Source organism: Triturus cristatus, chromosome 6, assembly GCF_964204655.1.
Source record: "Triturus cristatus chromosome 6, aTriCri1.1, whole genome shotgun sequence".
In the NCBI taxonomy this organism is placed as follows: domain Eukaryota; kingdom Metazoa; phylum Chordata; class Amphibia; order Caudata; family Salamandridae; genus Triturus; species Triturus cristatus.
Window position 1 is genome coordinate 1,854,003,253 of NC_140589.1, and position 18,174 is coordinate 1,854,021,426.

General features: G+C 46.1%; 1 protein-coding gene across 2 annotated transcripts in view; it reads right to left on the bottom strand.

The window, feature by feature from the left end:
- Positions 1-18,174, bottom strand: part of LOC146822197 (uncharacterized) — a 331,935-nt gene that overhangs the window by 188,167 nt on the left and 125,594 nt on the right. For both annotated transcript variants that reach the window (XM_085609434.1, XM_085609435.1), the window contains exon 4: positions 2,430-2,579. In XM_085609434.1, the coding sequence (XP_085465560.1) occupies positions 2,430-2,579 (150 nt within the window). The remainder of the gene's footprint in view (positions 1-2,429; positions 2,580-18,174) is intronic.

Below are 18,174 nucleotides of genomic sequence, written 5' to 3' on the forward strand. Positions count from 1 at the left end.
GCAGGCTGGGCGAGGGTCAGCTGTTGGATTCAACAGACTGCACAAGCAGTTCCATTAGGAAGGGAGGTGCAGGCTGGGCGAGGGCCAGCTGTTGGAATCAACAGACTGCACAAGCAGTTCCATTAGGAAGGGAGGTTCAGGCTGGGCGAGGGCCAGCTGTTGGAATCAACAGACTGCACAAGCAGTTCCATTAGGAAGGGAGGTGCAGGCTGGGCGAGGGCCAGCTGTTGGATTCAACAGACTGCACAAGCAGTTCCATTAGGAAGGGAGGTGCAGGCTGTGCGAGGGCCAGCTGTTGGAATCAACAGACTGCACAAGGAGTTCCATTAGGAAGGGAGGTGCAGGCTGGGCGAGGGCCAGCTGTTGGAATCAACAGACTGCACAAGCAGATCCATTAGGAAGGGAGGTGCAGGCTCGGCGAGGGCCAGCTGTTGGAATCAACAGACTGCACAAGGAGTTCCATTAGGAAGGGAGGTGCAGGCTGGGCAAGGGCCAGCTGTTGGAATCAACAGACTGCACAAGCAGTTCCATTAGGAAGGGAGGTGCAGGCTGGGCGAGGGCCAGCTGTTGGAATCAACAGACTGCACAAGCAGTTCCATTAGGAAGGGAGGTGCAGGCTGGGCGAGGGCCAGCTGTTGGATTCAACAGACTGCACAAGCAGTTCCATTAGGAAGGGAGGTGCAGGCTGGGCGAGGGCCAGCTGTTGGAATCAACAGACTGCACAAGCAGTTCCATTAGGAAGGGAGGTGCAGGCTGGGCGAGGGCCAGCTGTTGGAATCAACAGACTGCACAAGGAGTTCACATGTTGGCTGTTTACTGTACACCAAAGTCCACGCTCAGACATGTGCTGATGCCCTCTTATCAGCTGATCGCAAATACATTTTCCCATGCACAGGTTTATGAATTGTTTTCTACACTAGATCTATGTTGCTGTGTAGGAGGTGTCCAAAAGCTCTTGAGACACGTGCAGGGAACAAATACACAGCAACAGGTGCTAATATATCTGCAACTGCACAATCGACACACACAGCAGAACCTCACCTAGCAACCTCGCTGACAGCCTCCAGGACCGGGGAGGATACTGAGGGGGTGCTCGAGGTCTCCTGGGGCTGCCTGAGAGGACACAACATAAAAGAATGGCGTTTTGTGTCTGCACAGCACTACACGTCTGTTTAATAAGGAAGAAACTGTGGAGAGAGTAACAAGCAAACAGGAACCTTCACTCATCTAAAACTCATGCTGTGTGCGACTGTCATTGCAAAGCAGAAAGGCCTGGTAGTTCTGGTTAGCAGCTTGGTAATGCTCCCGCAAACATACAGAAATTAACATTAAGAGTTGAATTAATAAATCTGCTCTAACAGTAGTTTCTCTGATTGTTGCTGTCCACCCTCGCACGCCTGCCATGTTATGAACCCTCCTAGGGAAGGGGCGAGCAGGTGATGGGTGAAGTAAATGTTGTCATACTGATCCGTGCCAGGCTCGTGTCTTGAGGGATAAGCACTCTAATGTGTAAGGCGCTCTCTCAGAGCTCAGAAAAATGCCCCATAATCCTCAAGAATCTTGCCAGAATTGTGGTTAATGTTTTGGGTAATGAACCCCAAAAAATCCATTCTTAGAAATTTGGAAGTCATTGTTTATTCAGATATTGCAGCCACTTCAACCAGATCATAGAGCAAATAGGATTAAATGATGTTTCCGATTGTAGATCTGAGCGATGGCTCTACAGTGTGTAGTGACATCATTACTATTACATATGGGACGGTGACCCTCCCCTGAATAGGTAGAAGGAGCGCTCTCAGAGTCGGAGTCTAAAAAAGGAGTTGGAATATAAGATTGTAAGACTCATTCGGACGCTCTGAGTGGATGCTTGAGGCACAAGATGGTCAGCCAGGGGTCTGCGGGAGCTTCTTCCTGAGGCCCCTGCACGTGGCCTGGTCAGTGATGTGCAAATGTGGAGCACATCCCTTCAGGGATGAAGGAGCTCATCCCCAGGCAAGCCACACTCCAGGGTGAGCAAGCATGGCAGAACTACACTGCAAGGCTGCCTGTAGCTGCAGAGCTGACCACATCTGGACGTGATCTTCTACCAACTTTTACCAAAGTGAACCCTGTTAGTGCAGCTCGGTGCATTCCCTCACACTCTCTTGAGGAAGGAGCGTTTAACATAAATCATAAACCTAGAATTGTTGCTGTGGCCAGTTGTGTAGCACGCATAAGAAGTACACATGTAGGAGCTTCTCGGCAGATGTTCACTCTGGGCACTCAGTTCCATGTTCCAGGTAGAAGAAGTAGGGCAGTATCGTGAATATTACAAGTAGGGCTTTTCGCACGTGCAGGATGAGACCGCCCCTTTCAAGGTCAGGCTCAGCTGAGATACAAGTCATTATTTTACACCAACATCAGACAGTTCAACATCGAAACACATGTACCTGTCACAGGATCCGTGCACTTGTACATGCAATGCACCTGGCAGCACTTCTGATCCCTGGGGCAGTCATCGTCAGTGTCGCATGCATTCACATCTGGTGCAAAACATGGCGCTTGAGCGATCTTCTCACACTTTCCTGGCTTTACAATAACTGTAAAAAAAAGTTTTGAATTTAATATAAAATCATAAGAACAAAATCGAAGCCATCTGAATGCGCGTGCCTCATTTTCGCCTTCTGCAGTGAGAGGACACCTGTGTGATGCGCGAGGCCATGCCTCCATTGCAAGAAGCGCGAGGAGTACATACTGAGCAGAGAGGCCTCTGGGAGAGCCCCTGGACTCCAGTCTCGCTCTTGATATACGTTCAGGAGAGTACACCAGCAAGATGATGAGGGTATAGCAGAGAGAGCGCCGGAGGTCACACATGGCTTTACCCATGAGCACAGCGGGCAGGTGCCCCAAATGCGAATGGGAATACTCAGCGGGAGCTCGAGTGAGTAAATTCCTTCAGGCCCAAAGTCTGCTCCATTTCTCGACTCCTCGGCAAGCTTCATTGGCTGCCCATCGAGACGCGTGCGCAGTTCAGAGCTCTATGTCTCGCTCGTAAGGACCCTTTACAAGCAGGGCCCCAGTGTGGCTGCCTTGATGGGGCCATATCTGCCTACTGGAGCCTCACACTCTCACACTTGGATTGGGCCCTTGTCCCCGCATTAGGAGAGCCAGGATGGGAGGACGCCCCCTCCGAGTCTGGCTCCGGCCTTCTCATCAGCAGGGCCAGGATGGGAGGACGCCCCCTCCGAGTCTGGCTCCGGCCTTCTCATCAGGAGGGCCAGGATGGGAGGACGCACCTTCTGAGTCTGGCTCCGGCCTTCTCATCTGGAGAGCCAGGATGGGAGGACGCCCCTTCCAAATCTTGCTCCGGACTTCTCATCAGGAGAGCCAGGATGGGAGGACGCCCCTTCCAAATCCGGCGTCGGCCTTCTCATCAGGAGAGCCAGGATGGGAGGACGCCCCTTCCGAGTCTGGCTCCGGCCTTCTGATCAGGAGAACCAGGATGGGAGGACGCCCCTTCCGAGTCTGGCTCCGGCCTTCTCATCAGGAGAGCCAGGATGGGAGGATGCCCCTTCCGAGCCTGGCTCCGGCCTTCTCATCAGCAGAGCCAGGATGGGAGGATGCCCCTTCCGAGTCTGGCTCCGGCCTTCTCATCAGGAGAGCCAGGATGGGAGGACGCCCGTTCCGAGTCTGGCACCAGCCTTCTCATCAGGAGAGCCAGGAAGGGAGGACGCCCCTTCTGAGTCTGGCTCCGGCTTTCTCATCAGGAGGGCCAGGATGGGAGGACGCCCCTTCCGAGTCTGGCTCCAGCCTTCTCATCAGGAGGGCCAGGATGGGAGGACGCGCCTTCCGAGTCTGACTCCGGCCTTCTGGACTATCTGCCTCTTCAGTCAAGAAAGATCTCATACCACTCGAGCTTTCGGAAGCAATCGAAGGCCTGCTGCTCTCAGCCTCTCTATGATGCCCGGGCACACTTTTTTCTGCCTTGTCACATCAATGATCAGCGCCTGGAAGCCCCTCTCCTGGGCCAGTAAACCACTTTAGAAATTCACATAACATAACATATCATATCATACCATAAAAAACATAACGTACTAGTATGCAGAAGGCATTGTTTACTATGGGGCCCGCTTTAGGAATGGTAATAACCTCCAATTAAGTGTGGCAGTAGTGGTGTGTGCAGCGGTAGAGTTCCTATGGACCCCAGGTTAGTAGGGCTATTTTGATGTGCCCAGCATGAAGTGCTGCCATGGGGCCAGGCACTTAAGACTATGGGGTCGAGCCCAGGGGCCTTCATTAAAGATGAGTCCTGGTTAAGTACGGTAACTCTGATAAGCACAACAATATTCTCATGTCAGAATAAAGTGTGCCAGGGCTCGTGAGAACAGTGGGCAGTGTTGCTATGATGTGCAGTGTAGGTATGGCATTGCAGCTGGGCACAGTGGCAAGTGTTCCTGTCTGCCTCCTGTTACTGAGAGCTACTTTACGGGATTGCCCCATATTTTCCCAGGTATGGCTACATCTCTTCGTGGAGACTTTGTACCCAATTTACACGCTATAAATTGCCTTTACCTTTAGAAACTTTGTGTTGTGATACTTCTTGTAAAATGCAATTTGTTTGTGCCAAATGCTACAATGCATCCGTTGTGTTCGCACGCCCGTTTTCAGTAACATTCTTACATGCTTTAGATACGTTTCTGGATTTACGTTATACTCTCTGATCCTATTCAGCTGAGTTTTTCTCAGATGTTTCCTTCTGTCCTCTTTGGGGACCCTTAGACTAGTTTCTTGTTGGCACACCACAATGTTGAAATGACTTTGGGCCACAGTTATGAAATCATTTTGCATTGGCAAACTGTGTGAATCGCTAAATTCGACCATTTGTGAATGCAAACTAGCCATCAAAAAAGATGTATCAAGGGTTTGTAGTAGCAATTTTAGGCAATTGCCAAATATGGCGATTGCATAAAATTGTGACTGCAAATAGGGACTCACAACTTGCGATTTTGTAAGCACATGTACCAAGCAATTTCTAGATGCAAACTGTGCATTTAGGAAATGCTGCTACCATCGACTACAAGTCGATTGTGACCATATGAAATTTTGTAAAATGCACAAAAATGCATTTTTTAAAGTACCATGTAGTGCACACATGGCCCTAGGGCATGTATGAACTCGATGTGCAAACTCTTTTGGGGGGTGCTTCAGTGGGGCCTTTGGACCCCAGACACACTTGGTTTTGCAATACCTTATTAGCGATTACTAATTAGGAATTTGCAAATTAGCTAATGCAAAACCGTTCATAACCTATGGGCCTTTAGACCCATGGGAACGTATGGAGGAGTATTAGCTAATAGCAATTACCTAATTTGGATTGCAAATCTTTAGGAATCGCTCTCAGGTAATCGCTATTTTCTTACATACCATTTTGTGTTCCTTCAATAACGATTACCTAAAATTCGCTATTTAAGGAATGTAAAATGGATATTTGATACATTTGGCCCTTCGTTTTTTCAATTAAGATTTTATAACAGTGAATAGGATTAACCTTCATTTTGTTTCTATTGTCTGTCTCCAACCCTTGCCTCAGAAAAGCAGAGAGAGTATGTTTGTAATAACATCTTAAGTTAGAGTTGTTTCCTACAGAGGTAACAGACTTTAGATCAGTGCAAGGCCGGATGCTATTGTGCATTTGCTCCACACCTAGCAGTGCGTCAGAGAAGACCGTGAAAGGGCATGCAACAATAGTGACAGGGACACACTCAGAGACAGCACCTTCCTCTGCACTTAGCAGTACGTCACAGGAGGCAGTGAATGGGCGTGCAATAATAACTACAGGGTCAAATCCATAGATAGCACCTTCCTCCACACCAAGCAATGTGTCAGAGGAGACCGTGAATGGGCATGCAGCAATAACTTGTAGTATGGGTTAGCCACTCCCTATGTACAATGCTAAGTTAGCACAACCGCGTCAGCTGTTAGAAAGCCAGGTTGCCGCTTCTGCTGCTTTTGCACGCGACACTGTTGTTACATGTTATTCATTTGAGAACTGCTGACTCGACTTTGCTTCACATGAGAACCATCTGTTGTTTAACATCCTTAACAGTGAGCAGTGACCTTGGTCTGTACACCGTGTAAGGAACGAGTCTGGGTCACTAGACGGTGCAGGTTGCTGTGTTCAGGTTGATCGTACCACTTCTTAGCCATAACATGCATACAGCTGCCAATACCTGAAAGACGAGTCCTTTAATATTACAGAGCAGCATGTTTTTAGAGGCATTCGAAACGAAGAGCTGTTGCAGGAGAGAGCCTAGCTGATCCTGTGATGTGATTCCACTAAGCTGATCCATAAGGTATGGGGTCCCCCATGCAAGCCTAAGAGACCTTCTATTAGTCTAATAATAACCTATTAGTTGCTAGAGAAAGGAGGGTGGTTGCTTTCCACTGTCATTATTATTATGATTGCTCCTTTCATTTTCTATGGTATTGTAACAATGCTGATGGTTCTGATCTTAACCATTTGTCTGCTTATGTTAGCCAAAGTACTGCATCTTAGGACACAAGGTTTATAAAATAAACTCTTTAAACTTTACCGTGTCTTTGTTATTCTGTTGTGGACTGATATATAGATACCAACAGGTATTTCGGATTCCCACCACTCCTGAGAATATCTAAGTCGCTTGTTCTGGGTTGTCTATACATTGGGACCGCCGAGCTAAATCTCGGATAACGAATGGGACACTAAGCTAGTCGGGGTTCTTGGTTCTGAGGGGAGTTTCTGGTACACCACAATTCTCTGAGGTCCTGGTTTCCTGCGCATAGTTCTGTGCATAAGCAGAATCCCCGCAACAAACTACAGGGTCACACTCCGAGATAGCACCTTCCTCCACTCCTAGCAGTGCGTCAGAGGAGACCGTGAATGGACATACAGCAATAACTACAGGGTCACACTAATAGCACCTTCCTCCACACCTAGCAGTGCGTCAGAGGAGACCGTGAATGGATGTACAGCAATGACTACAGGATCACACTCATAGATAGCACCTTCCTCCACTCCTAGCAGTGCGTCAGAGGAGACCGTGAATGGACATACAGCAATTACTACAGGATCACACTCAGAGATAGCACCTTCCTCCACTCCTAGCAGTGCGTCAGAGGAGACCGTGAATGGACATACAGCAATAACTACAGGGTCACACTCAGAGATAGCACCTTCCTCCACACCTAGCAGTGCGTCAGAGGAGACCGTGACTGGATGTACAGCAATGACTACAGGGTCACACTCAGAGATAGCACCTTCCTCCACTCCTAGCAGTGTATCAGAGGAGACAGTGAATATGCATACAACAACAACTACAGGGTCACACTCAGAGATAGTACCTTTCTCCACTCTTAGCAGTGCGTCAGAGTAGACCGCGAATGGGCATGCAGCAATAACTACAGGGTCACACTCAGCGATGGCACCTTCCTCCACACACAGCAGTGCAACAGCGGAGACTGTGAATGGACATACAGCAATAACTACAGGGCCACACTCAGAGATAGCACCTTCCTCCACTCCTAGCATTGCATCAGAGGAAACTGTGAATGGACATGCAACAACAACAACAGGGTCACACTCAGAGATAGCACCTTCTAATGGTTCTAATGGTTTTATAATACCAATTGCCATTTGTCTCAAAAGGACAATGTTGTCGACATACTGTAGTCACCCAATTTTCTCCATTGCCAAGGTTTGGGGATGACTTTCCTTTTGCGGAAGATAGCTTTCAAAGTCAGCTAGGTATAGTTTAAACAGACTTGGGGCTAGTATGTATCCCTGTTTCAGTCCATTCATAGTATCTATTTTTTCTGTGACTTTGTTGCCATCCCTAATTTGAACTGAGCCCAAGTCTCTTCGTACAATGATAAGATTGCACTTAACAAATTACTTGCGATGCCCAATTCTGCCAGTTTTTACCAAATTTAGCCGTGCGGGACCGGGTCAAAGGCCAACAAGATCAAAGAAACATGGAAAGAACCGGGTTTTACATTGTTTTGCTTTTTCAGCTAAGATGGTAAGTGCTGTTAAGTTTGTGATTGTCCCCATACCTGATCTGACCCGGGTTGTTGCTCAAGCTACTCTGAATTTCTGAGGGGTCCGTTTGGTTGCTGTGGGTTGCCGATACTTGCTTTGCCTCCTGGGACTCCCTGTTATCTTCTGCCTGCAGGGGTATCAGTAAATGTCTGTTTTGTCTGCCCTCTTCCTTCAGGTGGTTGGCTGGCAGAGCATACATTTTGCGGATATGGGCTTCTCAAACCTCTACCACAATCTCCAAGTTTTGATGTTGAGCCTTTCCCCTTCCACTCCATTTATCGCTTGCCAGAATTCCTTGCTGTTTGGTAATTTGCTGGTCCATAAGAGCTTGCTTCCAGATTCCTTCTTGTTAGCTTCTTTTTACATTCTCAAGTTTCATAATGAGTTTTTTTCACACCCTCTTCCCTTTTTTTATTATGTCAACCGGTATTCTTCTCACTTCTCTTGTATTTGTGATGTTCGCTTATGCAGATCGGTGCTGTACCTGCTTTGTCTTCCTATTCCCCCTTTTGTGCATATTCCTTTTGTACTCACATGTGGTACTGTTCTGGACAGACATTTTGTCAGTAGGATCTTGCTTAGCATTGCCCAGGCCTCTTCATGTTGGACTTCTACTGTTGTTGCATCTTCTGGTACTCATACTCTGCGATAAACCTCTGCCATGATCTCCTCAATCCCTGAGCCATGCCATTTTAGCCTTTCTATGTTATAGCTGACTGGACTGGAGACTAACTTATTTGCTGGACTCAACTTATGAAACTTACGTTCAATTCTAAGGGTTTGTTAGAAGTTTTCATTCTCTGAGCGGGATGACTTCAAATTGACTTACCAGTGGGAAACCTTTTTTGCTAATTAGCGTGAAGTCTATTTTTGATGTCATCGTACAACTGAGGAAGATTATTGATGCTTGGATGTCCTCCCTCGTGTTGCCGTTCAGCATCTTTAGAACTAGTTTTTCTAGCTGCTTTCGTAGATTGATGGCATGTTGTTGATTGCTCCATTTAATAATACTTTGATTGAGGTTAGTAAGGAAGTTTTCTTGAAATGGAAGGGAGTGATTGTTGGTGTAAAGTATGTAGTGGCTTTATTAACTCAGACAGGGTAGCCTTCCTTCCCTTCTTCTTTGCTTCTCACGCAAGGATGTAAACATTTATGTTATGAAGCGGTTCTACCTTTGTTTTTTGTATCCAGTTATTTTGTAGAGGAGTATGTGGAGAAGACCCACCCCACCCCAGTTGCACATAATTTCAGATCTTTTCGATTGAGGAACATCACACACCAAACAAAAAAATCTCACATTATGTGCAACATAGTTAACTATTGGCATTGGCTTTAAATTCCAGGTTTCCTGTGTGATATAAACATTTTGTAGAAATGACATTGTGTCTCCATATTGCAGCATTTTCTCAAAGCCATGGATGTCCCAGGAGCAAATGTTAATACTGTCCTGCTCTAACGCTGAGATGTTTCAATCAGGACCAGTTAATATCTTGGTCGCTGGGGGTCCATGGCATTTCTGGATTGCTTCCGCTGTAGGATGCTGCTGGTGCTGCCGGTACTGGCCAATGTGACTTGATGTCGGGAATATCACTATTGTAGTTTTTGTAAGTTTGTCAAGAATTGATCTGCGCATATCACCCCCCACTTGGAACCCAGTGCCTTACTGCTGTGTTAGTTGGACTGTCATGTTGTTTGCTTGTGGCGTTGAGGAGCAATGGACCCGCATTTGTGGTGGGTCAATCTTTTGAAGCTCTATGCTTAAGTTTTAAAAGGTTTCCTGGCATGCCAGGATTTAAAGCACAATTTTGGCTAAATCCCATGTTGTTACTATTGTCTCTCTATTGCTGATTGCCCATGTGCACAGGCACCTGGATCCAAATTCTAAGGGCCCTATTTATCAAGGGAGCTGAGTTGCATTTTCAGCATGCAACGTGGCACATGCCCAACGCAACCCCCAAATGTGATTTGTCATGCCATGCAAGGCCACTCTGTGTGGCGCTGAGTGACTTGATACATCAGGACTAACACAGCACAGCGCGCATCACTGCATTGTATTACTCTGCCCTGGGAAGGTGTTCCATAGGTGTTGGGTGGGTGTTCCCAGCAACACTCATGGACTTTTACGCATTCCCAGATTTAACATTACTTGTACACCTTGGGATGCACTAAAATCCTATGCCTTCTCAGGGGAGGAGTAATGAGGAGAAAAATGTGTATTTCTCCTCATTACTTTCTCTTTCTACAGCACACATAGATATAAGAATATGCTTCAGGGGACTGTTTGTGTGCAGGAAGGTGCCCCTTCCTGTACAAAAACAATTCTACATGCAAACAGGTGCACTTGCACCATAGTGCCAGGGTGCCAACGTTTGCGCTAGGCAAACCATTGTGCACCAGCACTGCGGAAATTAAGGAATGCATCGGATTGTGATGAATCCAGCACATTTCTGCCCTCTCCCTGTAACACAGCACAGTGCAGCATGACAAGGTGACTTGCTGTGCTACATTTCTATTTCATAAATATGGACCATAATGTTCAGGTTTAGTGACATGGGTTTGCATGTCACTAAACCTGACAGCAGCAGCAAACTAATATTGTTGCAAATAATATTTGTTACCCCCCCCATGTTTCATATATGAGGTCCTCTTTAGATCTAAAAGATTTTTTTAATTGATGCTGCATTGTGATGAGAAACATTTCCCTGCAAAATGTTTGTAATAGACTCCCATAAATCACCCACATAAAAAATGTATTAAAGGAAAACGGTATTTAAAGCAATCTATTATTCAAGGCCATTAGGGAAAGACACTCTGCAGACCAGGGCCGGCTCGATCTGGGGCCCTCCTGATAGGGTGGGCCCTGGTCCAGGGCTTACTTTGCCCATACCTTTAAAACGTTTCTGGCCTGATGCCTCAGGGTATGGCATTGGGGCAGTGTTACTGCAGTTGAATGAGGATGGCCTAGACCAACATGTAGCTTTCATCTCCAGGGTGATACTTCCCAGGGAACCAGAAACATTTTGAGGCATGGGAAAAATGGGCCCCCTGATTGATCCGGCTCTGTTTTCCACACATTCCTGCCCTGGTGACCTCAAATAACTCTTAAACATAGATTTTTTTAAATACTAGTTTCCTTTAATTTATTTTTTAATACATGTGATGTATGGAAGTCTATTACAGACATTTTGCAGAGACATTATGTGTTTAGGTTTTTCAGCACCATGCAACAGCCACTAAAAAATCATTTTAGATCAAACCAGGACCTCACATATAGGAAATGGCAGTGGGTTGCAGTGATTATTTACAATAATGTATGTAAGCTACTGCTACATTACAATCCTGGAAAGACACACCACTATCCCTGAATATTAGATGTAAACACATTTATAATTTGAACCAGTGTGTCTGTGCACTCTCAGTGACCTTGGCAAAATGAGCATTAAAAGCTGAAAATGGATGATAAATTCAAAGCTGTTCCAAACATGGACGCCCAAAATTCATTTTGCCCATGGCCTCCAAAAATTCCTAAAATGTCCTGCAGGGAACAGAGGTGGAGTGCTATTGAGAGGGAAGGTTGTGCTCTAACCTGGTCACTGAGGAAGATGAGACCATACTTGTTTGGGACTAACTTCTGAGTTCAGGCAGGCCACAGCCTCTCAGCGGACTCATGCTGATGAGGGGTTAGAGACCCAAACTTAGTGAAAAAATGTGTATTTCACGACTATGAAATCTACTTCTCCCATAGGATAACATTGGGTTCCCTTATTACATTTAATAAGTGCTAACTTTTGATTAGGAGCAAGTAGCATGTTTGGTGTCTGGGAAATTGCAATTTAAAATTCTTGTCACATGTCTGGGGGCAGTTGGCAGTTGAACTTTGTTTATTCCTCCCAGACAGCCATACAATACAAGGATTAGGTGTGCCTCTGCCCTGCCTTCACACAAAGGACTTCACACAACTTCATTGTTTGTGCAACCATCTACCCACTAGTGCAGCTGCAAGAAGTTGCAGTAGGGTTTGAGAACCCTGAAATTGGAATACCTCCACGCTACCTGACAGCAACCCTCAAGGTAACCCCACAAATACGAAAGCCAAAGAAGGCAAGAACTCTTAGGCAGCAAACCATGGTAGGGGATCCCCACTTTTCATTGCAATTAGAGTTGCAGTTCATATTGCATCTAGATCCAGTCTTTCTCCAGCAGGATAACAACAAAGAACAGAGTTCAGGGGGCAGTGATGACCAGTCACATATATCATCAGCAATCTCACAGTTGCTTCAGAAAAGGGATACTACAGGTATAGTAATTAGAGAATGAGTGTCTACACCACAGCAAAGGGATGTAGGGAATGCAGGATGGAGTGACTATGTGCATAGGACTGTAGACATGACACAACAGCCAATAGCTCAAGAAAGGGTACATGAGCATAGAAGGACTAAAGATAGTCTATCCCCTTGGTAAAAGGAGAAGGGGAGAGTAATCGTCTCACTAGAGAGTGTGCTGGACTGCCTATCATGCAGTGAGAGGAGAAGAGACAAGTGAAATGAAGAGAAGGATATGACGATGACTTTACAGGAGAAACTCAGTGAAGTTTTGGTAAGTTTGCGGACAGGATAGAATCTATACACCAGCGTGTTGAGAGCATGGGTGACCTGCTTCAAACCCCAGAAGCAAGTCACCCTACCTATGATATCCAAGAGAGAGCACTCATTAACTTAGACTACAAAAGAGGCACATGGAGACTGTCTAAAGCCCACAGTACCGTGTCGCCTGACTTGTGTGGGTGTGTCACGCGATGAGCATAGCTGCCGAGGTTTCAGATTGCCATGTGTGAAGATTTCATAATTTCAGGGTTATGATGAGTGATATTTCAATGAGTATGAGAGACACTTTCTCCCGAGGAAAGCCGCAGCAGCAGAAAAACCGGACTCCTTGTTTTCTTCGTTTCCTCAAGGTGTGCACTGCGAGCGAAGGCTAACAGAAAGAAGTGCTGCCGTAGTTTAATTACCGCAAAAACAACAATTGATGGACAGAATGCAGAACAATGTCATACATTCACCCCAGTACAGAGATCTGGGCCTAAATCCATCGTTTTTTTGCTCACCATGCCATTCCAGTTTGAACCCAGCCATATGCAAATCAGTCTTGACCCTGTGCCCCATGGGAACAGTCCAGCCCGAACTGCCAAGCCAGGTCCTCCCTGGACTGGAAACAAGCATCCTAGGACCGGTTTAATTACCAGCTCACGCATCAGCTGAGCATGTGGCTCATCCTTCCTCTTGGCGGCGCAATTGCACCAGAAATGCTCTAAACAGAGCTCTAACCCTGGGGTTTTGATCATCCCCCTACGTCTCTGTGTGGCTGCAGTGTTGAGCAATGAGGTACGGTCCTACCTTCACCTTGTCTTTGTGTCCTAATCCGCCTGTACAAAGCCACCCTTAACTCCCATTCCAGTTACTACTAGAAAAACTTGAAAGAAGATGCATTTGACAGATTTATTGATTGGGGGGGGGGGTCAAATCACAATGGTACCATAAACATGCATTTCCAGCCTAAAACTCAAGCCATGGTTAGCCTTTTAAATTTGGGAAAGCCCAAAGCTCATACATTTGTGGGAATTCTCAAACTCCAATCAAAAACTCTCTCACCCTGGAAATGAAATAAAGAAAGCAAGAAATAAATCAGGAGACAAAAGATACCAAAACAAGAGGTGAAAGGAAATGAGTGAAAAACTGATTAACACCCAGTTTTGCCAGTCGCTGTCTTTGCTAGAACAGATTCACAATTGCTTTATTAACCTTCCTCCTTTCTAAAATTTGCTTGAAAATGCACCATTTGCCCACTATTTTTCAAAATGTTCTCTTAAGTGGTTTGGGCTCGCTCGCTACGCTCGCTCGCTACACGGCTTTACCGTGTCGTGAAATGATGCATGTCTAGAAAGTGTGTCACCAACATCAAAAGTTTGGAAAGCTGTGGCCTAAACCAACTGATGCAAGGGAGGCAAAGCGTTATGTGCTCCCTAGAAGTAGAAACATCTGAGCTACAGAGCTTGAGCGGTTACAATTCCAAAGCACCCATGGGCAGCCAAACCCCAGAATGGGATCCAGCAAGGTTAGAGTGCAAATCCACAGCAGACCAGCACAGCAAATGAGTACCCTATCAAATTTGTGTAGTGAGGATCTCACTGCCAGGAAGACTGTCGCTGAGGGAGAAAATAGTTGGCATAGGGTTGCACCATTTGTAGAAAATGTAGCAGACTGGACTGAGTGGTTAGCTCCACAAATGAGTATATGGCCACAAGATGGGTTCTTTGACCTACATGACATGACGAATGCTGAGGATTGCATTCTGTATGATGAGGGTGATCCAGATTGGGACTACCCGTACATGGGAAAATGTCTACATATATAGCAGAAGCATGCTCGACAGCACCATCCCCAGTGAGCTACCACCCATTTGCATCAGAGGCCCTTTATACGTAAGGGACCTGGGGCACCCCATTATGTTCCTTGGCCACAAATGGACAAGGAAAACCTCAGAAAACAGTTGCCACTGCTTATGGAGAGAGCAGGGAAATGGATCATTTGAAGACAAACTGTAGGTATAACACTGGCAGTGGGGGATGTAAAATGCCTGCTTAGTTCCCTCATAGGGTATGAAACAGACACAGTATTTCAAAAGGCTAGAATTAGACATGCGACCCTCACTGATACAAGGTGTGATGGGTCTCTATTTAATCTGGTCAGATCTAGTATGTGATCAGCTGAGGAAAATGTACCCTGATAGTCCAGCCATTGGATCCCTCATGGCTCAGTCTATACAAGTAAATGAGGATCCTGCACAATACATCAATAAGATGAAAGAAAAATGGACCCAGGTGGTGGGTCAGGGCTAGGAATTGACAGGAGGTAAAGTTGTCCTGTTTTATAATGTAGTCAAGAAAGGCTTGCCTCCTGAAGTTCAGGACAGTGTAGATAATGTAGTGGCACTGGAAGCCAAGCCCTGGATCGAAATTCAAGCACACATAATCAATTTTTGCAAGAAAAAGCAAAAGTAACCAGGAAATAGCAGAGACAGCAGTAGCCCAGATGGTGTGGCAGAAATTAGCTAAGAAAGAAGCAATGGAAGGTGCTGTAGTGGCAGCAGCAACTCAGATGACTGTAATGTCTGTAGGAACAGTCCCAGGGGCCACCCAATGACAATACAGCAACAGCAGAATGATATACAGGCACAGGGGAAGTAGTAGAGGAGGACAAGGAGAAGGAAGAGGTAGGACGGATCCTCCAAGAAGGGCTCAGTCATGTTGTTATGGTCAGAGGTTTGGGCATTTGATTAAAGACTTTAACAAGAAAAGATGAGATGAGCCAAATAAAGAATGGGAATGTATAGTCAACCAGAAAATATGACAATACAGCCACAACAAAAATAAACAAATAATATATGTGCCCCAGTCACCCTGGCAAAATGAGTAGCCAGCAATACCCCAAACACAGCGGGGACTACCTCATCAGAACTACCAAGCCCCCCTCCTTGGAACTCCACTCCAAAATGGACAAGTGGTTGTAGTTGTGAGGAGAGGAAATCCTTTCCAGGCAATCATGTGGGAGGATACACAACATTACGGTGCCAATAGAGTATTTCTATGTGTCCAGTCTTGTCAGTAACTCACAGGGTAGATGAGGAACCCACTATGACGGAAGCTATCAATGAGAAGAAGTATGCATTCCTCATAGATACAGGACCAACAATATTGTGTTTTAGAGAGGGAGGTCTTCCGATTTCCAACAGTCCAATGGACACACAGGGATTCTTGAAGGAAGTTATAAGGGTTCCTTTTACCAGACCAGTAAAGAGGAAATTAAGTGGGAAACACATTGATGGCTGTTTATTGTTCTCTCCAGCTGCCCCAGCTAATTTGTGATGAACAGATTTGATGGCCAAATTAAATATGACAATTCATTTTTAACCAGATGGTACCATGTTTTGTTCCACCCTTGAGGTCTCACCTTCCAGCATCATGGCACTAACAGTAAATTACTCCACCAGAGTCTAAATCAGAGCACGACCCAATGATTTGGAGACATTTACTACAGCAGTATACACCATTATAGAAGAGATACAAGAGTTACTGGGAAGAGAGGAGGTTGAATTGCCCAAAGTATTCCTTTTTAGACAACAGGGACAGGACTCTGGGCTGTCAGATGCTGGGTTGATATTGCAGATAGAAGCTTTAGAAATAGCACCGGACTATGGCGCTCTGATAGCAAGTGACCATGATAATGTTTTGTGAGCATGTGCCATCTTCCTAGAACAAGGAATGTTGGTAAGGAAGATACTGGATGATCAACTTTTGATGATGACCCCAACAGAATATTTATGATTTTTCAAGAGTACATACCATGGAGGACAGTGTGAGAAGTCAGACGCCTCCACCAAGCAGAATGTTTGATTCAGTAAAGGAACGGTTACCACGATGTTGGCCTCATCGGCACTCCTGCACCTTATCGGATTACATTGAAGGAAGGCACCCTCTTATCCAGGGTGTAGCAATATCGCCTGTCCAAGGAAGCAGATGAGGGCATCGCCCCTATTATACAGGCATTGCTGGAAGAGGGAGTGATTTACACTTGAGTATCTCCTCGCAGCACCCCGATTTACCCAGTCAAGAAAGCTAAGGGTAAAACTTGGCTTATGGTTCAAGACCAGGTCTGGGCGTAGTGGGCGTAGTGGGGCTACGTGGAGCAGTGCGTACTGTGCCAAAATCTATGCACACTCGCGCGCTCCACGTAGCCCCACTATGCGCTGCCCGCCTCCCGCCCGCCCTAATTTTAAAATAATTAAAAGAAGGTTTCAAATAAATATAAACCTCTTACCTTCAGCGCGGCGTCCCGGGTCTCCCTCTTCTTGCTGATGGTAACTTCTTCACGCAAATGCACATGCGGGGACGCCCGCGCATGCGCATTTCTCACGAGAAATGCGCATGCGCGGGTGTCCCGCATGCGCATTTGCATGAAGAAGTTACCGTCACCAAGAAGAGGGAGCCCCGGGACGCCGCGCTGAAGGTAAGAGGTTTATATTTACTTTAAACCTTCTTTTAATTATTTTAATTTAGGGCGGGCGGGAGGCGGGTGGCGGGCAGCTCTGCTTCGCTACGGTGTGTGCGTAGCACTGCCTGCTTCGCCTACTTCATAAATGGTGAAGCAGGCAGCGCTACGTGCACTCCGTGGGCGAAGCGGAGCACGACGCCCAGGGTTATTCAAGACCTGCACCTTTTGAATGACATAGTGGTACTGGAATTCCCGATTGTCCCTGACCCCTCCTTCATCTTGATGAATTATCCCCAGCATGCAAATTATTTTTCAGTTAGTGATCTTAAGAATGTCTTCTTCAGCATTCCTCTTCATCCAGACGGCCACTATCTGACATCGTTCTCATGTCGCAGGGCTCAGTAATTGTACTCTCATTTATCCAAAGGGTATTGCAGGTCCCCCAGCGTTTTCAGCAGAGCGATAAAGAATGATCTGTTTAATTTTCAATCTGAACGCACTCTAGTGCAATATGTTGATCATATATTGATTTGTAGCCCCACTGAGAAATCTCTTCTAATCACTCTTACCCAGAGAGGTTATAAAGTAGAGATAGATGATTCAGTACTGCCAGTAACAATGCAAATATTTAGAACAGTTACTGTCAGCATCTGGTAGGCATGTAACACCTGAAAGGGCAGCCTCCATCTGCCAAATGACAGAGCCAGAAGCTGTTTAAGGTTTACACAAATTTCTGGGTCTCTGTAACTATGTGAGACAGTGAGTATTTGACTATAGCATGCTAATAGCCCCCTAGTTAACTGCTACTAAACAGGCAAGAGACAAAGAGGACAGGACAACATGGACACCAAAGATAAAAGATACTTTTCAGACACTGAAAACTGAAATAACAAATTTTCCTGTCTTGAGAACTCCAGATTACACCAAGAAGTTTTTATTTATTCTGCCATTGCAATGGTCAGGTGGTGACAGATGTCCTCACACAGAAGTATCCGCTAAGGCACAAACCGATCACATACTTCAGTAGGCTGCTGGACTCAGTCATAAAAAGGATATCATCCCTGTGAGCAG